This window comes from Dromaius novaehollandiae, chromosome 5, assembly GCF_036370855.1.
Source record: "Dromaius novaehollandiae isolate bDroNov1 chromosome 5, bDroNov1.hap1, whole genome shotgun sequence".
In the NCBI taxonomy this organism is placed as follows: Eukaryota; Metazoa; Chordata; class Aves; order Casuariiformes; family Dromaiidae; genus Dromaius; species Dromaius novaehollandiae.
Window position 1 is genome coordinate 6,424,551 of NC_088102.1, and position 21,640 is coordinate 6,446,190.

The 21,640-nt window shown below is 40.8% G+C and overlaps 1 protein-coding gene across 1 annotated transcript; it reads left to right on the forward strand.

Moving 5' to 3' along the window:
* Positions 1-8,168: 8,168 nt before the first annotated feature.
* Positions 8,169-20,582, forward strand: ACTR10 (actin related protein 10). The gene is made up of 13 exons (XM_026100033.2): positions 8,169-8,335; positions 10,129-10,201; positions 10,607-10,689; positions 11,716-11,824; positions 13,480-13,587; positions 13,970-14,037; positions 14,336-14,415; positions 14,815-14,850; positions 16,345-16,424; positions 16,515-16,588; positions 17,061-17,142; positions 18,657-18,858; positions 20,099-20,582. The coding sequence occupies exons 1-13, from the start codon at positions 8,259-8,261 to the stop codon at positions 20,278-20,280; spliced, it is 1,254 nt and encodes a 417-aa protein (XP_025955818.2). The 5' UTR covers positions 8,169-8,258; the 3' UTR covers positions 20,281-20,582.
* Positions 20,583-21,640: the final 1,058 nt, after the last annotated feature.

Sequence of the window (21,640 nt, forward strand, 5' to 3'; positions counted from 1 at the left end):
CATGATGAAATAGGCAGAATTCAGTTCAGAAATTACCTGAGGGCACTGGTTCATTATTCATTTCCAAGGATTATTAGTTGGAAATACTAATTTTTAACTCTGCTTGGTTTGCTGCAGAGCATATATGTAAACAAGTAAAATTACCCCACTTCCATGGCAACTTAAGAAACTTCCATTCCTTTCACTTTTACCAATGCTCTGGTCTGAGACATTTCAGTGCAAACCCCTATTGATCTTATCCTTCAAAGATTTCCTACCCACATTGGTGAAATTCAGAGGAATGTAAGCTGTTTTATCCTGTAATACTGGTAGTGAAGACTGTAAATAGAGCATGGGACTTACATCCCATTCCTGGCTCTGACTTGCTAGATGACTTTCAAAACAGAACTTCACCTCTGTCTGCCTTCATGTCTCCTTCTGCAAAATGGAGATAATATAACAAATTTTTTTCAGAGTCCCTTATAAGATTTGGGTATTATTATAATAGCAAGCTTGTTGTATATAATGATCACATAATACAGTAGATTTCTTTAAGAGGTGATATCCCTGTTGCAGGCATATTGCACTAATCAAAAAATGGAAATCAACGTGTTCTAGTTAAGAGACGGAGTCATTTAAAAATTTACACGAAGACACACATTTTATATGTACAAAATTAACTAAAAAATCATTGTCCTGACATCACAATATTGCATCTTACAATGCAACTTCTACCATCTGTGATGAGACAGTATTAGGTATCTTAAGTATGTCAGGACATGGCACAGAAGGTAAAGGCGATTTTAAAATAGTTAACATTAATTTCTCTGCTGAATAACTTTCCCAGATTGAATATTGGGGACATTCAGCACATAAATCAGTGCACATCTCCATCTGTATTTTTACTTTACAATTCACCTTTACATCAGCCAGTAGCATCTGTTTTAAGGGGACCTTAACTCTTCCCATTAAACAGTAGTCACTGGAATTGGGTAGCAATGAGTCTAAGTCGGACTGATGGAGAAGACAGAACAGTATCTCCATGTTAAAGACAGGGAAGTGTGTTTAAAACAGGTCCACACTGAAAAGTGTATCAGGAGGTTTATGACCAATGAATGAGTTTTGTTTCAATTATAATCATCTTATAGGTGAACAGATTTCTTTTTCCTCTAACTGCAAACCTGATAAATGCAATCTGCAGTAGAAACTGAAACAATAGAATCAACCTGGATTCCTTTCTTCCATGTTCGTCATCGCTGGCAGTAATAGAAAAGCTGTGCAAGGCCAAGTAATGCCAGACTGGCCCCATTGCTAGTTGTAATTTATAGAAATTAGTCCTACAAGAAGGCAAATGATCCAGCTTGTGCCTTCCCAGCTCTTGTGATTCTGCAGTGCTCACAGAGCGGGAAAGCAATAAAAACTTATTTTTGTCACTAAAGTCAGCAGATGTGACTTGGAATGCGCACAGCGATCAGATCTGCTGAGTAAGAAAGTGCCATTTTTACAGTTACTTTTCAGAGTAGAACCACACTTTTGCTGACTTCTTCAAGGTCACTGGAATCAGTTGTAGATGCTCTGGGAATACAGCCCAGCAGCACCGAAACTCAGGTCCATAACTGAATTTCTGTACAACCCTTGCTTTGTTTCATACCCTTATAAAAATCAATGCCATTAATGCCAAAGTACCCTGCATATTTCAATTTTCTCAGAAATAAAATGCTGAAAAAATCATCCCCATGCATATTGGAATCTCAGCTAAAACGTGAACCATCTGTCAATTCCCTGTAGCACTTAGATATTTTTTCCCCTGTCCTACATTCTCCACTACAAAATTAGGCTGATAATAAAAAAGCAGTTGACACCCCACCCCAAAGCAAGCTAACCCTAAGCGATGTTCTGACATGAAACTGTCTGACTCCTGATAATCTTAGACAGAGTTGTTCAGATAATACCCACAGGGACTTGGAAAACTTCAGCTTTGTTTTGCCTCTCAAAACTTGAGGTTAAACCAGACACCCAAATTTAGAGGTTTGTAAATAAAGGCAGCCTAGTTTTCGGGGGTGCTCAGCACTTGCTGTTCATATTGCCTTTTTAAATAAGTTTAAATACTCTGCTGGTGATCAGTCTCTGTGCTCCATCTCTCTCCTTTCTTAAGGTGGGGAGGCAGCACCTTATTCTCCTTTTCTGAATTTTTATAGCAACACAGACAAATTTTTGGATGGTTGTGAGCAGAAGAATACACATTTTCTCAAATGAATTGAACTAAAATCCTACAGTAGGGAACAGGATGGTCCAGCTGTTAACAGAACCCCAAGCAATAGAAAGACCATGCGGTTTCTTCCTCTTTCTGGAGAGGTGGTAAGTCGATCTCCTTGAATCCTCGTGTTGGGAGAGCGTGAAGAATCATTCTGTGAGCTCTGGCAGCTAAAACAGGTCTCTGAGCAATTGCTATTTTATTGTATCTAAAGCTGGCCCTAGCTATGCAAATATCTGATTTTGTGCAAAAGATGGGTTATGTGACTCAATTAGCTTGTACAGGGGGATTAAGAAGGCTTAAAAGCAAGTACACAGGCAAAATCATCCAGTGTGACATGAAAGAATGACTTTATTTTATTACCAAGGAAAGACAACGCTTTGCCGTTGAAATATGCATAGGGTCTAGTGGAAACCCCAGTCTCTGCAGGGGTCCAGATAGGCATTTCTGCATTAAAGGGAATAGGATATTAGTTGGGCATGACACCTTCCTTGCTATATCCGTTTGGGCCTACAGTGTTTATGCTGTAAGACACATTCTTTTACGCTTTCAATGTTTGCAAGTGCACTGTGGGGATTAATTCAACCAGGCGCTGTCACATGTCAGGACTCATCCGCAGAAGTCATTTTCTTTACGAAAAGTCCCCCCAGCGTAGTTCTTGAGATGCCACCTCAAGGCACCAGCATCACTTTCACCACCGTTCCTTGCAGCTGAGCGCACAATGCTGTTATGTGACGACAACTTTGTCTGCACTGTATTCAGAAAGACTTTTTCTGGCAATGCTTTGAATAGAGTCTAAAAAAAATTTAAAGGAATGCAGTAGCCAAAAGAAACTATCCTACAAATTTGATATAAATTGGAGAATTTTCACTGATTTCAGTGGCCTGTGGTTCCTTCCTTGCATTTCTATATATTAATGCCAACTCTCCCTTGCTTATCATGGGATACCACTACTTCCAAAAGTTAGAGGAAGTGGCTGTAGTCAGGGAACAATTTTTTAGTGTTAGGGAGATCCTGCTTTTTTACTCCCCTCAGCTTTCTGCTTAGTATCTGGCTCGTCCTACCTATTTCTTAGACTGTGAATAATTACCTTCATTTCTATTGTTATCTTGAAGGTATTTATAGTCCGATTTTTATGGTTCAGCATCACCATCTGTTTTTTCAACAGCTACACATTCAGGATAGCAGGGATGCTTTGCACATTACGCAAGTGGCTTCCTTGATTAAACCGGCACAGTGTAGATAGATTTTGTTACGAAACACTGGCCCACGTCTAAGCCCTCTGACTTCTGTTGTCGGTAACTGCTAGGCTCTGGGAAGATCATCCATTAAATTAAGCCACTTTTAAGCTGCAGCTTGCTTTTCCGAACTCATGTTAACTGTGGTTGATTAATGTAATTTAGGAAAAGATTTCCAATGGGCTATAAAGAGGGTGATGTGATTAGCTGTAAACTCTGGTCTTTCCTAACTCTGCGATAACACGTTTAGGAAAAAGTGATGGGCTACGTATTTCAAGTATGGCCTGTGATTTTTTAAAAATGTATCTGAGTAATTATTTTAATTAAAAATACTCAGTAAAAAACATTGTGTCATAAACATATAATTATGACATAATTAAGTATCATAAACAGGTGAGATTTGGGGATGAAACAGTAATGAAAACATCATGCTTAGACTTTACATTAATCATATTATTTAAATTTTTAGTCCAGGTTTTAGATATTATTTATTTCAACAGCCACGCATGAAGTAGTATTACAGTATTCTTTATAAGATTCCTATCAGAGAGATATTTATGAGCCTTTTACAGAATTTCAAAGAATGAAAATTCACACGTTGATGAGAGCATATTCTCAACAGGCACATTAACCACTCAGGTTTCCTCCTGCTGTCCTTGAGGAACCAAAGATAGTAGACAGTGCTCAACGTATTACCTTGGAGAATTCCAGAGTCTTTTCCCTGAAAGAAAGCCCAAACAAAGAAAAGTGGCTTGAATATAATTCTCACTTCACTCAGGTGTAATTCTAACTGAATGTGTGTATTTTTGGTACACTGGGGCATTGCTCAAGCATGGCAGAGATAAAGCTATGTTGTGAGAATGACATCAAATGTATTTTCAGGCATCGTTGTTTTCAGATGCTTAAGTTCAGCTGTATTTCCATATTCTGGAGGTGCATAAAATATTAACCATAAAAAATAAAAATAAAAACCCATAAAAATATAAAAAACATAAAGTAAATCAATGTGAACTGTGTATTGGAGCATTTAGCTGCTCTGGGCTTTTGTTTGTTTATTTTTTATGTGTTGGCATCCTCCTCTGCTGCCTTGGCAATGATTACTCCTACTCCAAAACTTGCCAGCTGCGTGCTGGTCCCTTCACTGTTCCTGTACTGCACATCTCCACTGTGAGCTTGTTCCTCCTCCTCAGCTTTTCTCTCCAAGAAGAGGTAGCTGGCGGGATGAGGAGCTGTGTACAGGTTGTATGAAGCAGGCTTGTATGGAGTGGGGGATAGTGTTTGAAGGGATCACAGCTTTTTGAAGGGATCACAGCTTTTAGGGTGCTGGGAGGAGTCTCCCCTGAGTTCGTCATGGTCGAGGGCCCCTTCCTCACACCTTCCTCGCATTCTCTCTGTGTTGCTTTGATTCCTCCCATTGCCTCCAGCTCTACAGAGCCCTTCCAGGATGCTCCACATGCTTCAGCTCATCCAGTCCCCACTCCTGCTCCACACACACACAGACCTTATCTTCACCTGCCTCAGTTCCACACTCTTTGCCCTGCCCTTTGACCGAGGTAAGCTTAGGGAGGCCAGAAGAAGGGGGGAAGATGACAGGGTTGCGAGAGAAACAGAAGGGAGAATGGATATGCAGAGCCCCACTCCAACAATGGGCTTGGGTGATAGAGCACATGGTGGCAGCAACGGCTTTTTGGTATCTCACATCACTCCCATTCATCGTCCAGCTCCCTGACACACCTCCACCTTCACCAATCTTAAATAAAAAGTGTGGATTTAGGACAAAAGGCATACCCACAAAGTATGTGAAAAACACATAGTGCCTGGAAACTAACAGCAAGGCCTGAGCTCACAGCTCTGGTAATTGGGGTTCGATGGCAACAGAGCACATCAGTGCGAATCCCTGAGTTACTGTGACAGCCTACCTTGAAATCCTCTTGTTTCACGAGAGCCCTTGTCTGGCTGCACGTATGCACTTCAATCTTTTTGGCTTCCCTGTCTGGCATGAGCAAATGTTTAGACCCAACTCATCAGTTAATAGCTTTCCTGTGCACTTAGCTGACATAAATACCCTGTGACAGATCTTTTGAGGATATATAATCAGGACCATAACTACATTCCTGGACATGCATAAAAAATGCCTGAAGAACATCTCATTTTACAAGTGTGGTTATTGTGGGGAAAGAAGAAGGGGAAGATTGGTAGGGGAAAGGAGGTCATTTCTCAGAGAGTCCCTTGTTTCATTAGATGTACAGATAATCTTGTCCTCTTTCTCAGCATAGGGTAGCCACCACCTCCTTGGATGTGGTCTGCGCTATATAACCCACAGCTGATGCTAGCATGTGCTGGGGACCTTGCGCAGAGTCAGCAAACTCTTAGCATTGTGAGTTTATCAGTTCTTGTGGATTCAGCAGGACTCCTAATCTCTGGAGCTTATTAGTTTTTGGGAGACTTTTACATGGTGCCTCTCAGCAGGCACTTTTCCTTTCTTCAGCCTGCTTTTGGATAACTGTTTCTCCATCCACACCCATAGGGACACCTATCAAACCCATTCACACAAACTCAAAGGGGCTTTCACAACACATCTATGTTACAGATCAGAAATGTCAAAACCAGCTAAGCAAGGTGGCATATTTTAGATACTTTGAATAACCTACTTGTAAACAGAAAGTGGTGGCTGACCTTACCTGTAGCAGAGCTGACATTTACCTATAAAGCAAAGACTTAAGATTGCTTAGAAACACTTAGCTGGACATTTCCTAACCTTTATGGAGCTAAAACCTCAGTACTGAGTCAGTCTTCCACTATAATGTGTGGGAGCATACACCCTTGCACACATACACAGATTTTTGTTTGCTCCAAAACTGGCTAAGATCTTTGTTTCAACAGCTTGCTATTTTGCAAGGATTTGAGATAATACAGTGTTCTTACAAACTTTGCAAAACAGGGCTTGTGGTGTGGCTCTTGATCACTGAAGTCTGATCTGCAATAAATTCCCTCTTCAAAAGAAAAAAAAAACAAAGGCAAAAGCTAGCTGTGCTGGCATGACAATAACATGCTGTCATGAAAGTGCTAAGAAAGAACTCACTCGAACTCCGTGTTCACCACTCATGTCCTACCAGTGTCAGTTCCCACCACAGTTCATCTTCTGCCTCTGATGACCAGACGCAGGAAACCCTATGCTGGAAGCCTGGGTTACCATGGTGGGTTTTGTGGTTTCTCTCTTTAGAGTATTTGAGAGCTCCTATCTCATATCCCAATCATCCTTCTCTTGAAACAATATGGAGATGAGCTTTTTTTGCCCAATGAGACATTTTATTTCTCTGAGAGGAAGGATATTGTATCCTAAGGGGATCTGACACGTTTAGGCTTACACCACTTTAATTTTCGCCTACCTCTGCGCTGGATTTAGAGAGAGACAGCAAACCTTTCTTCACTTTCCGTGGATCCGTGATGGGATCTGTGCATCACCAGGTCGGCCCAGTCGCATGAACGTGATTTGTATTTTGTCCTAGCAGCCCGAGCTCACGCGACAGAATTCATGGCAGGTTCAAGGTTTTATGATGGCTTTATGTCAACCGTGGGAGGATGAATAATAGCTCATTTGATGTAAGGTAAGAACGGTGCGGATACACCTGGGCCATCGTGAGACCCGCAGCGTGAGTTACTTCTCCCACATCTTGTGACCGCATCCGAACGGGCGGCATGATTTCGTGCTTGATCGGCGCATTGCACCAAGTGACTGTTTCAGGTTTATCCTGCTACGAGAAGTCCTAAAGCTGGGTTTTCTGAGAAGAGCGCTCCCACCCACGCACGCGCCCGCTGCTCCGTCCCGCGCTCGCATCGCCCCTCTTGCGCCAGCACAGGCGCTCGCGCCGTGCCCTGGTTTCGGGAGCTCAACCAGACAAAAAATAATCATTTTTCCTGCAGGATGTGAACCAGTGCCCAAGGGAAGAAACGGACGGCGACTGCTAGTGCCAGAAAGCTGGAAAGCGGGTGATGAAACTCCGCTTTGGTTTCACGATGGCGTTGGGGAGCACTGCCGGCTTCATCCTCTCCTGCCGCCCCCATCGCCGCTGCCTGGCGGCAGGGCCGCTCGCACCGCCACGCGTGTTCGCGGGGCCACGTCGGAACCGGGGGCAAGGCAGGGATGGGGCTGTTTTTTGGGAAAACGTTGTTTTTTTGGGGGGGGGGGGGGTTGAAGAAGGCTTCGTCTCCCCACCCGGGAGCAGGCCGCGGCCCAGCGCAAGGCCGTCTGGCACAGGGAAACCGCAGCGTGCGGGCGGCTTCGCCCGTGGCGCCGGGCGTTTTGAGGCAAAACGAGGACGTTACGGAGGCCACCGCAGAGGGCCTCGCCGTGCCGCTGCGCCTGTGAGGAAATTACAGAATTTCACACCAAAACCCGCTGCAAAAAGCACTGCGAGCGCTTTTATTTATTTATATTTTATTTTATCTTTTTGGCCCGTGGCGGGGGGACTCGGCGGCTGCTTTTTCTGGCCGTTTTGCCTGCCCGAAGGACCCGCCGCGGGCGCCCGCCGCCGCCGCCGGAGCGGAGCCGAGGGAAAGCGGCGCCGCGCCGCGCCCGCCGGGGCCGCGGGGCCCCCCTGGGCCGCCCGGCGGGGCTGCGGGGGCCGCCGAGGGGCGGCGGCGGGCGGCGGCAGGGCCGGCGGCGGGGCGGCGGCGGCGGCAGGCAGCGGCGGGGCAGCCCGCGCCGCGCCGCGCCGAGGAAGGCCCGGCCGCGCCGTGTCGCGCCGTGTCGCGCCGCCGGGGGAGCGCCGGGCGCCGCCGCCGCGATGCCGCTGTACGAGGGCCTGGGCAGCGGCGGGGAGAAGACGGCCGTGGTGGTAGACCTGGGCGAGGCCTTCACCAAGTGAGTGGCCGCCGCGCCGCGCCTCCTGCCCCCGCCTCGCCCCCCCCGCTGTCGCGACAGGGCCTCGCCGTGTCGCGACTGCGGGGCGGGCCTGCTGCCGGGCGGTTGTTTTCGCTGGAAAAAGCAACGAGTTTCGTTTTGCCCCACCTGTGTTTCTTTCATAAAGCCGAAATACGAGCTTTTTTCTTTCCCAGTTATATATTATAGGTGGAAGCAAAAATGTTCAGTACTTAGGGATTTCTGTCTCACGCCAAAAACGTAGCCACACTTCTGCCCCCCCATCTATGCTTTATTTCTTGCCAAAATACTCTTTTCTGTGAGAAATACCAAATTTCAGCGTTAAGGTCCTGCGTGTGCCCTGCCCTCACGGAGCGAGGCCTCATTTAAGCAACCGGCAGCTGCGCCCAGGGTTAAAAATCCTGCTGAAGGAGACGCTCCCGGGGCTTCGGTGGTCTGCCTGGAGAAATAGCTGCCAGTCTGGGGAGACTGCACACAAAAAAAAGTTATATTTCAGCAAAATCATTTCTTCAGATCGGTGCCGCTCTTGTGGCTGAGCCGGGCCCGCGTCGGCGGCTGTGTTTCGGCGCGTTACCTGCCTTTCCCTCCTGCAGGATGCTGCTGGGGTCGTTTCCAACTTGCAGTTGTTGTGGAAAAATAGCAAATTAATTATATCCAAATATGACTGAAAAGTTTGCAAGTTATTAGGGTGACAGGTGGAGGCAGCTGCATATGCAAACCAGAATCGTGTAAGTCTTTATTTTGGAGACTAAATGGAAAAAAAAAAAAAAAGATATTCTGAATTATGTCTATACTTATTTTTTTTTTTCTGAAATGAAGGAACATGTTGACAGTTGCCAAACACCAAAAGAAAGCATTAATTGACCTTTTATGTTAAAAGTACTCAAGTTCCAGAAGTTTTATAGTTTTCTACTCAGATGTGTTTGAACTTAATGAGGGAAGGTGGAGGAAATGTCAAGTTCCTTAAAATTGAATCTTAAATTTCTTGTGTTTTTAATTTGCTTTTTTCAGTCCTTGGTTCTTGCAACCTTTAAGGTAAAATCTCCTTACGGAAAGCTAGGTAGGTTTCTGAAAAGTTAGTTTTGGAGTTATCATTTGCATTACATTGGATTGGAGTTGGATGCAGAGCCCTCATGTGTTTTGATGGGATGAGGATAAGCTTGAGAGGAGAAGTAACCAGTGATTTTGAAGCAGAAATGACTTGAATCACTCTGGATGCTTGTAAAAAGGAAAGCTTTTCGAGGTATAAGATAAGCTGTCAGCTGGGAGTAGATGACACAGTGCTGGTCAGCGGTGAAATAGATGGCAGGACTAGCATGTTGGTAATCGAGTTTTTGTGTTTTGTTTCTTCTAAATAAACATCACAGAAATTAAGGATTTAAAGGGGCATCATGACTTAATCCTGCCTATGCTTACCCTATGCTCTTCCAAAATCTGTGGGCCAGCATGGAGGAAGCAGGACGGTATTTCTTTGGAAAAGCAGTAATGAGGGTTTGTAAACGGGTGATTGTAGATAGAAAATTTTTTACTCGGTGAAAAGTAGGAGGGACAAGCAGAGTTGGGCATTACAGTCCTTATAAAAATGAAGAAAGCTTGTTTTGTTTAATGCATCTGAGAGGGAGTCAATAAAAAGATGTAAAATCTTTCTTATTGGAAATGGCTACATGGAAAAGTCATGTGCCAAACACGTCTTTACAATTCCTGTTTGATGATTCACCACCTTACTATATTAAATAGTGACTTCGAATGGTAAGGTTTTCAACTTTTTCTTCTAGGTGTGGTTTTGCAGGAGAAACAGGACCAAGATGTATTATTCCTAGTGAAATAAAGAAACCTGATGTCCCTAAGGTAAAACTGAACATTTTTTTTTTACAAAACTATTTTACTTTTATTATGTATGGTATGTTAGGGAATAACAGGAATTTTCAGAGACAGTTTTTTTTCCATCATCAGCTATTTTTCGTTATCTCATAACTTCTCCTATTAAAAGATTATAACTAGATACAAGTAAGGATTATGCCAGCACTGTTATTAATAGGTATTCTGTGGATCATGCCTGCAGCTTGTGTTTGGGGCATTTATTGAGGAATTTCTTTGCCTAGAATATGTTATGAATAAATGGGGTTTAGTTAGACTGTGAGTTTATGAGACGCATTGTTAATTGCATAGAGAAAATCAGACAAAAGTGAGCATTTTTTCATATATAATCGTTGTCTAGTATTTAAACTGACTGTGGATATTTTTTCTTTACAGCCTATCAAAGTCGTTCAATATAATATTAATACAGAAGAATTATATTCGTATCTGAAGGAATTTATTCATATGCTGTATTTCAGGTAAGAGATACTTCGGCGTTTGTTATTTAAGCCTTCTGCAGCTCTTTTTGAGTATGTTGAGGCGTATTATCAGTGTGACTGGAGACTGTTTTCTAGATGAGTAAGAGAACAGAAACACGATTTTGCAGGTGGCTGCCTGGATGTGTTCTTGCTGAAGAAATTCAGTGCTGCTGAGATTCCAATTATATACAAAGAGTTAGTGCCCTGCAGCATCAGTTGATCCCTCGAAATGAAAACATATCTTAATAAATTGTCTTTTAAAAACTGTGGCATGCACAATGGACTTGCTAACAAAAATTATTACGTAAGGAGTTGAACTGATTTTGGTAGGGCTGTATATGGGGCCTATGCAAAGCTCATCTTTTATCATTGGAAAATTTGATCTGCATGTGATTGTGCTTTGGAAGGAGGGACCTTAAGCTGTAGAAACCTGTTCATTTTTGCTTGTGTAATACATCTTGTTTTATTTTTAATAATTAGCGTATAATGAATATGTAGTTGGATTTGGTGATTTTTCTCCCTTTGCTTCCGATCTTTATTTTTTCACAGTAAAAATCAATGTTTGACAGGGAAACAAATATTTGATTTCTGTGCCTCAGTTCTTCAGGTGTGGGGCGGGGGGTTTCTGTCCCGTATCACCATTTTGTCATTGAAATCAGCACATCTGTTTTCTCTTCCTTTCTCTTTTATGGACATATTGTATGACACTGGACAAGCCATTAATGGCTCATATGTGTGACTACTTTTGCATTTCTTTGTATTGGTTTAGAAGTGTGTAATGTTCAGAACTACAGTCTGCTGGCAAAAAGCTCTATAACTTGTTATCTGTAACACAGTCCCCTAGCTCTGTTTTGGGAAGCGTTATCTAGTTTATGTGGGGAAAAAACTTTGAGATCTGCCATGGAAAATGCTATCTAAATGCAAATTATTAGGATTTTTTAGAGGAATGAAATGTTAAAGTAATGTAGGTCCCATAATACGTGTATAAACTTACAAATTTTGTTTTATACATCCTGTCTTTTTTAGACATCTACTGGTGAATCCGAGAGACCGTCGTGTTGTAATCATAGAGTCTGTCTTATGCCCGTCACACTTCAGAGACACACTCACAAGGGTCCTTTTCAAGCATTTTGAGGTACACCTTTTATATAACTATTGTATGCGCTAGGCATAGCACTTGATGATAGAAATTTTACTTCAGATCACTACCAGATGTGGATAAAGAAGTGAAAATAATGCCAGCAGGATAAGAGAGGCGTAAAGAAGATGAATAAAAGGTGATGGTTATCTGGGGGAAATAGGGCTTCGTGATGAAAAAAAAGACACTTTTCTGTTCCATTCTGGCCGTTCATATGTAAGGCCACAAAACAGCAGCTGCTAACAAGAATCCCAAAGGTTTCTGTGGCTTGTAGGAAAATGTAGCTCCCATCATGCCATTCTAGACAGATCCAATAATCTCCATTGAGCACTGCCTGAAGCCAGAATTTATATTTAAACACTTTTTATTGCTCTGTCAGCAAACCTCATGACTTATACCAGAGTCGATATCTTTGCCTAGCATGTGATCTAACCTCTGGCTGTACTCATTTAGATATGAACTTACCTGAAATTAATGATCTCCTCTGCTTAATCAGTCTTTTTGATAGATTCAGGAAAAGTCTGAAACTAATTCTTGCTTAGTTCTAATGGAAAGTATTTTGGAAGGTGATTCCATAATTTTTCAGTTCAGATGGAGCAGAGGTTAAGGTTTTTCTATAAAAAGCAGTGAAACTAGCTTCTCTGCATTACTTCTCCACTGTGCTTCCAGGACCCAATTTAAAAACTAATCTTAAGCTTCTGCATAATTCTTCCCTACTATACGTATCATATTCTGATGCCTTGAAGTCACTGAAAGATTTGAGTGGTATATATATTTTTTTCATCCCCTTCCAAAAAATAAAAAATAAAGGTCACAGATAAAGCACTCCCATGCAAAATCAGTTGTCTAAGGTGACTCATGACTAGGAGAGTCATGTTTTGATGGTGAGGCTTTGTAGCTTGTTACCAAGCCAGTTGATACTGAAGTGAAGCCCACTTTCACGTGGTAAGATTTCCATTTGATGCAAAGAGTAACAATGGCATTTTAAAACAAGGTCAATATTATAACTTCTGTCTCTGAGCAAGGTATCAGTAATGTTGCCCTTGAATGCAGGCTTTAATGAAATTGCTCATTTAATTGATACTTCAAGGTGTGATAATCAGTAAAGGAACTGTCACTATCAAGAAAAGATGATTTATGAAGTTCTGGGAGGAGGGGGTAGTTTGCACATAATCATGGTTTGAGTTTTGACATTGCTTTGGGTAAGGTGTTTTAAACAACCAGTCTTGATCTTTCCTGAGGTTGTGTGTGTCCTTATAGGGCACACTTTCATGGGTTTTATATCACCTTTATTCGCGTCTTAAAATCTTTACAGTACTTTCCAAGTAGCCAAAATTTAGTTTCTTTAATTTCTTTTCAAATTACTTTGACTTAAGGTGAATTCTATAACGAATATTTCCTTTTCTTAGAAACCTGTTTTAAGGTTCATTATTACTGAAGCAACTGGTATGTACCATGAATAAGATGAGCGTAGATTTTACTATCTTGTTGTATTTTGTTCATTACTACAGTACTTTAAATCTTGAATTAAAAATGGATACCTCAATATACAGTTATTTGGATTTTGCTTTTAATATGGCATTTTGGGAAAACGTTGCTGATTTTTGGGTGGGTTGTCTGCCCCTTCAATTGTTCTGTGGGTTTCCATATAGGTACCTTCTGTTTTGTTTGCTCCAAGTCATCTAATGTCTCTCCTGACACTTGGGATCAATTCTGCCATGGTGTTGGACTGTGGATATGCAGAAGGCTTGGTGCTGCCTGTATCCTTTAATAATACAGAACCAAAAATTTTGACACTAAGGCTATTATGACAAGCTGCTACTTTATTGACTTTAAGTGTGATATAAAAGCAATAGGAACAAACGAATCAATCCACGTTTTGGCTGTAATGTGTCATGATTTGGGGAATTTCTTCATAACTGACTTGCTAAGCTTGTATTCCCTTAAAACTTGGGAAAGGTGGTATGGGACTCTTAAATGGTTAGTAACTCTATATACTATAAATTAGTTTTGGAGGAAAGTAGTTATAAAGAGTTTACACTAGCTAATGTTAGAAAAAGTTGAGGAGAAAAAGCTTCTAGTTCCAATGACTTTAGACTGGAAATCTTTATAAAAAAGGAGGATTTCCTGAGCTTCCTGAAGATATATGAGGGAATCCCAATTCTGAGCTGCTGGGGTGCCCTTCCTTTGGGAGGAAGGGCTATCCACAGGTAAGTTAACAGTTACACATCCAAGGTAACTGTTGGGTGAGTTGTGAAAGTTAATCTTCGACTATTGACCGAAGATTCCTATTGAACATGCCTTAAATCATAACTGTTGCTGTGATAGTATAGCGTTTTTTAAATTAGCAGAGTTTGGCTTTTGCTGATGTGGTAAAAGCTGTGAAAATCAGATCTACTTCAGACTATATTTAAAATAATGTAACTGAAGGGAATAAATATTATCCCATCAGTATAGTGAGCATGAGCTGATAGCTGTCTTTAACTAACTTAATTTGCAATGCTTTAGGGAGCTGGAATATCAGCTGTTGGAGCAATGCACAGTTGATACAGGATTAGCCAAAGGACAAAGCCTTCCGTCTGTGATGGGTAAGGTCTTTTTGATGTTGCATAAGGGCTCAGAACTTGGACTGGGGAGAGTGGGTTCATTCTAGCAGTGAATAAAATGAGTTCTGTATTTCTTCAACACTTACATATTTCCTTTATCTATATTAAATTAAATAATTATATTATTTTTATGACAAGCCACTCATAACAGTACATTTGAAAGTACTGATAAAAGTTCTTTAGTAATTGTTCAGTCTGTTTGGAGAGAGGACAAATTCTTTATTTCTTTTTTCAATATTCCTTCTTTCTTATAAATCTTTGAAAGTTGCTGTCAAAATGAAAGTTTAATATTTTGGCATTGAATGTAATTCAAAGTTAGTTTGGTTCTTGAATTTTCTTTCTACTTAAGATGCTTTTGTTCTGAGTTATATTTTATTGCAGGCTCAGTTCCAGAAGACATAGTCGAGGATATAAAAGGTAAAATTTTCTACTTTGGGAAACCTTAGTTTATTGAATTATGCTATAGAGGAGAATATGTTAATAGCAAGTGTGCGATGCTTCACATTTAGGAATTTATTTTATCTTCTCTGTTTATTCGTATTTGTTACTTATCAGAAGAACTTGAAAGCAAACACAAAGCCATGTTGAATTCCTTTCAGGTTTAGCTTTAGCATTGTCAAGGTATAGCTCATAGATACATTCTGTGGATTAATGCAGTAAGACTGTTAAACTATTATATATATCTTTTGATTGGCAGGCCAGGTTAACTTTGTGTTCCATTTTTTTAACTACTGATATTTTGTTTGCTGTTTATAAATGTGTACAGTATGTGCTCTGTATGGGAGTTAGCAGTTTTCAAAAATTAGATCTTCTATCATGGATATGTTTTGGTTGCAGATGCAGAATTAAAGCAATCTTGCATCATGACATAAGAAATTTTAAAGTTAATTTTGTGTATAAATTTACTAGGAAGGCTCAGTTTGCTTTAAAGTCAATTTCACAGAAATTCCACGTATGCATAAAAAAAGATTTGGTATGTTCATCAGGTAGACAATATGAGTCAAGGACTACATTTACACTAGAAAAAATAGGGTATATCTTTATGCAGAACTTAAAAGAACTCCTACGTGATGTTTCGTGTGCAACAGAGCTAAGAATATATAATCATAGAACATAATACAGTGTGTATCTCTTGGGCCAAATGAAGAAATCCATCAATGCAGTGCAAAATAACTTAAATTTGGCTGATTTTTTTTGTCAAATGGAAGTTGCTTTTCTAGTTTCTGGACTCAGACACAGTTTTCCAATTGGTTCTGGGTTTTACGCAGTCTTTTGTAACCAGATATAATACACTGATGTTTGAAATTATGATTGCCTATGTGTTGAAGCGTTGTTTCTTTGTGACAGCAATTTATGAAGAAGATACTCATTATATGCTTATTTATCTGTATCTGGCAGAAATAAATTTCACAGCTGGGATGCAAATGAAATTGTGCTCTGTCAGTGTTGCATGGAGAAAAGCCCTCTCTGGAGTTTTAAGACTGAAGACTTGCACTATGAAAAATGTTACCTGATTATAGATTGTTTGAAAAAATGAGCAGTGTCTCATTTGAAGTCATGGTGCGAGACAGGAACGGTGTGTTTTACAGCAGAATGCTACCCCTGCCACCTTGTGGTAACTGAAGGATATGACTGATAATGTCCCACTGACTTTATATCTTATGTAGCTTGTCTGAGAAAGAAATCTTGCCTGTCTTAGCATAATTTTTATGTCAGCTTCATTTAAACTCGTGGTCTAGATAGCATCTGAACTGTGCTAAGGTGCAGAGACCATTTGTTTGCATTCAGTTAATAATGTCTTGCACTAGGAAGGGCCTAAAATATGTGTTCATCTCTAAATTATTGTCTGTACTGGTGATAAAAGGATCCAACCAAAGTCTCTCTGCTACCCCTTCCTTTTCTTTTATAAAGTCCGCACTTGTTTTGTGAGTGATCTCCAGCGTGGACTGAAAATCCAAGCAGCGAAGTTCAACATTGATGGCAGTGCTGAGGTGGGTGGAGAATAAAGTTTATCTTAATCTTTTGAAGTACATGGAGTCTTTTATGCTTTTAAAATAATGCATGTATGTTTTTATTTGTAGCGTCCTTCTCCGCCTCCGGATGTGGACTATCCGTTAGATGGAGAAAAGATTCTGCATGTAGTTGGCTCTATCAGGTTAGAAGTACTGTAGCCAAACATTTATCCTTTAGGGGAATATATTTTCAGCTCTAACAGCATATTACATGGTAGGAGAATGATAACTTTTCCTAAAATTGAATTTTAATGAAGTATTTGCATTTGATACAGTATTTACATCTCTTAAGTTAAACTTTTGTGCTGGGCACAGTGCAAGCCTGCAATAAAAGGTGTCTGCTTCCCCAAAGAGCTCGCAGTTGACGATGAGAGCCAACAGATTGAAAGGAGCGGGGAAGACAGGGATATATAGGGCATATTAATGCATTATGAGACAGGTTTAGTGGAGTGAATGGGGCTGTGCCTTCTCCCTTTGGCACTGCCTGGTGCATTGTGTGACAGAAGAGGTGGTGATGTGCCAGCAGCAGGAAGTTTGTAGTTGTTTCCAGCCCTGCTATTAACTCGTAATGTAGCATTGCTTCTCATTAACACTCATTTTCTGTCTTTTCAACAGAGACTCCGTTGTCGAAATACTGTTTGAACAGGATAATGAAGAGAAATCTGTTGCCACTTTAATCTTAGATTCACTCATTCAGGTATCTTTATATTATAAACAACTGCTTAAATGCCTCCAGCCCTATAGAGCCTGCTCTTACAAATGGCTTTTTGTAGAGTAACACCTCTCTGAGTGTAGGCTGTGGTTTAAAAATCATAGCATACTTTGACTCCTAAGGTCCCGCTCCATGATTGGAGCTATGGGGTAGCAAGCCACCATGTGTCATCTGCTCTGGGAAACATCTCTGACTGTTTTCTTACTCTCTAGTGTACTGCAATGTATCGAGGACAGTTATCTGTCAAGAAAAGAAGCAATGCAGTACTCACCCCTCAGCAAAAGTGATAAGCTACCTTACATTTATTTTGGGGTGAGAATCTGTACATACATAATGATCAAGGAAGGAGTAGCTAATACTTGATATCGTTACAGGAATTATAATGGTTAAACAAGAGTGACTTAGATAGTATGATTCTTCTTTTTTCAAGGTGTTTCGCCTAGAATTAGACTTCTGTATCCTGCAGATTGCTTGTTTACCAAAGATATTATCAAACTAGTCTGGACAGCTCTATTATACAGGCAGTATTTTAGATACATTTTGGAAATTTTTCTTGGCATATACAAACACTTCATTTTGTATTACAGTGAGAGAAAAATGGGTTATAAAACTGCTCTGAAAGGAAATTTTCATTATGTGGTGGTGTATGTTTATTAATTAAAGCTGATTTCCTGCAGTTGTTAATGTCATTTAAATTAGTTTGCTGAGACATAATTTACTTGAGGGCCATATACTTGAATGTCATGACAGGCATTTTAATTAGAATTCCTTACAAAAACAAACTGTTTAACAAGATCTGTGCCTGGACTCCTCAGTTCTGTACCTCTGGGTATTCACCTTGCATCGCTCTTTCTTTGGCCAGAACAAAGACAGATGTTAAATAGTGTCCAGTTACTTCTGCTGGACAAGAGGACCCCAGCATTCTGGATTTTGGGTTTTTTTTGAAGGGATAGCACAGATCTGCTTGTGAGGGGCAACATCAACAAAGCCTGGTTTTCTCCTGCCTTTCTGTTTTATAGTTGGATTCTCTGATGCCTAAGGCAAGCTCCAGCTGAAAATTTTTCTGCCATTGAGTTTTGTAACATCTCTCTCCGATGTAGACTACATGCAGATAAAAAGAGTCAAGCTCATAAGTTGCACTTTTCTTTCACTCAGAGAGCACTGCTTGAGTTTTTGCCCCTTTCTTCCATCACATATTCTCCCAGAACTCATGAGAATTAATGTCACTGACATCTGTCCTCTGTTGTCTTGACCGGTCTCAGCTAAAGGGGTTTACAGGGACTCACAGCATGCTCATCTAAGCCTCAGCTAGGCAGTTCCTTAAGCCTAGTTTTCTTGAGAAGTCTGGATAAAAATTGATGTAGGTTATATGCTTCTGTTAAGTATGAGAGAACAGCAATGTAACTGCATAGGAAGACTAACTGAATTTCTAACAGACCTTTGAATGCTTATACCTGCAACGTCAGTTAAAGGATTTTATTTATTCCCTTTTGCATTAGTGCCCAATAGACACCAGGAAGCAGCTGGCGGAGAATTTGGTAGTTATTGGTGGCACTGCTATGTTGCCAGGATTCCTGCACAGGCTAATGGCTGAAATCAGATACCTGGTAGAGAAACCAAAATACAAAGAAGCACTTGCCACTAAGACCTTCAGGATTCACACTCCACCTGCCAAACCCAACTGTGTGGCATGGCTGGGAGGTAAGAATAAAAATGACTGTTAAGCCAAGGTACCGAGTGAAAAGCAAACCTTCCAAGGGGGATTTGAAATGAATACATAGCAGTAAAATTTGGGTGAACTATTGAAGTTAAGTCGCATCTGAGCTCTGTAGAATTGTTATGCCCTCATGGAAGAAATTCTGCAGAGTAAAACTCCCTCAGGGACATCTGGAGGGTGGAAAGGCACCACAACCTGTCCAGTCGTTAAACAGGTGACCTGCAATTTGAGCCAGCAGTGTGTGTGATGAGTCGTTCATGCAAGTGCAATACACAGTTACTGCCATCCGGTGGCACCAGTAAGATAATTAGCCAGAGCAGAGACTTGCTGCGCATAGGAAGATCTGCTTAGTGATGAAAGCTTAATTGCTGACTGAGAAGCTGCTAGCTAAGGACCATGCTAGAGGTTGTTCACTCCATGTGCTGTTCCCAAGTGTCTGTAGCAAATACTGCTACTCCACAGTGGATTTTGGATGCGATACTGATGTGTCAGGGAACGTGTGTGGTCAAGAGGGGCTTTGCTTTGCTTGCAACTCTGTTCTGGGGGTTCTCAGGTTGGCAGAAATTCTCGCTTTTGTAATCTTTCAGTTAATAGTTGAGCCCATCTGGTACGTAGGAGGAATTAAGTTGGACTGTAAAGATGGATTTTGTTTCCATATGTTTCGAAACATAAATATTTATCAAATTTAAGTTTTAAAGCCCTGTGAGTCTAGTCTAGTTCTAGGAGTAGCAAACAAGGATGGTTTCAAGGCACCAAGGTCCCTAACACTTTTTTTTTTCTTTTTTTGTTTGCTAGCAGTGTTAGTCAGCTGCTGTCATCTGGCTCTTCTCACAGCTTATATAAACCACTTCTTATAGGTATTGTGTGACACCCTTTGGGGGGAGAGGAAGTCTCCTTAATCACAAGATGGTACTTGTTTGGAGTGCTTGAAACCAAAATTGATATGAAAGGCTTGTCATAAGAAGCAGGTCGCCTTGGCCAACTTCTTTCTCAGCGGAGACTAGATGAATCTTCATTTTCAGATACAAGGGGTATAAGTTGAAGCAATTTGGTACTAGCCATGCTATGAAAAAAAGAAAGTGGCTAGATCCAGCATATTATCCTTTCATTGCTGTAATTTGGGGGACAGAGCTGAAAAAGAATAATTGAGATTCTTGATATGAAGAATTAGAAGAAAGTTTGTTTCAACAAATTAATGCAAAATTATTTGTTTCACTAACGTAGGAGCCATTTTTGGAGCACTTCAGGACATACTTGGGAGCCGTTCTGTGTCCAAAGAGTATTACAGCCAAACAGGCCGCATACCTGACTGGTGCTGTCTCAATAATCCTCCACTGGAAATGATGTTTGATGTTGGAAAAGCACCGCCACCGCTGATGAAGAGGGCTTTTTCTACTGAGAAATGATCACCTAAATGCTACACAAGAGTTCTCTTTGTCTGTTTCCATTACATATATATTCAGTGGAATTTTTTTTGTATTAAGTAGTTTGTGCGTAACACGTAAAAATGACCTATGTGGATGTTTCTTGGGAGCATGGCGGTAGGTAATAACACTGTACTCTAGAACTGTATCCAGTTATAGTTTAGAAACTTAACTCTGGCAAATAACTTGATATTTTGTTCTCTTCTGAGGAAATTATATGTAGTCATGACTTGTTACCTATGATTTATTATTTATCTGTACAGTAAATTACATTGTTGAGAGAATTTGTTTTTAAGACATTTTTATTTTAAATATGCTTAGAAGGATGAAGGACAGTCTGCTGCAGGAAACACCTATGGATGTTTTTCTGCCAAACTCTGCAGAAAATATTTCACCCATGAAGTAATTTGGATCACATGTGAGAACCTCTAGGAAGTGGTTTGGGGCTGTTTAGCAAAAGATGCTGGGGCAGTATTTTCCCTGGACAGAGTCCTGTTTTCAGAGATGTAGCAGAAGACTTTTCTGCCTTAAATTGTTGCACAGTGCTGAGCTAACAACTCTCCCCATATCTCTGCTCTAAGAAAGGATTCAAACATCTAAGAATTATAAATAGGGGTGCAAAGAGGACTTGACTCTTTTATTGAAATGTCACATTTGGAAGTCAGTTGTTTCTCTTCCTTCCCCCCATCAAAAATACTAAAATTTTTGTCCTGCTGCACTATCTGTTAAATGAAAATGGAAATCAGAGCTCTGACAGTTACTGTGCGACAACTATTGATTTGGAGCCCAAAAGCAATAAAACACTTAATGTTCTAAATAGGAAATCAAGTGAGTATGTTGTTCTCTGCTCCTGGGCTAAGGAGGCTGCTTCCTTCTTTTGCTGATGCAGCATAATTATTTTTCGTGCATATCCGTGTGAATGCTGAAACAGTTGCAGGCTTGTAGAGTTCAGCACTGCATTTTAATTACTCTTAAAGCTGGTGAGTTCACCATTTAAGAAAAAAAGTGTACATTTGGATATTAACACTATAATTAGGAACTGTGGGCTAATTAAGGCTCTTAGCAATGCTGTAACCTTACATATCGAAGGAAAAGGAACAGTTGCGTGGGAAAACACATATACACTTAAATTCTTCTGCTAGAGCTGCTATTTTGGTTTGTCATGATTCTCACTGTCCTTCCATAATACTGCCTTAAATAATTACTTGCACAACAGTGGTTTCCAGTGGATCCTGAGACAGTGCCAGTGCATCTCAGCAACATCGCTTCTTGGGACAGGCATTTCCACTGGCCTCAGAAGGCCTCTAAACTTGCCGCCAATGTGCCTAACTTACTGAACAAG

Bases quoted from the DNA above. Each gene is read 5' to 3' on its own strand.
- ACTR10 (XM_026100033.2), top strand. From the start codon at position 8,259: ATGCCGCTGTACGAGGGCCTGGGCAGCGGCGGGGAGAAGACGGCCGTG. The intron at 11,825-13,479 runs GTACACCTTTTA...GTTTCCATATAG, and splicing joins TCCTTTTCAAGCATTTTGAG to GTACCTTCTGTTTTGTTTGC. The intron at 16,425-16,514 runs GTGGGTGGAGAA...TTTTATTTGTAG, and splicing joins ACATTGATGGCAGTGCTGAG to CGTCCTTCTCCGCCTCCGGA.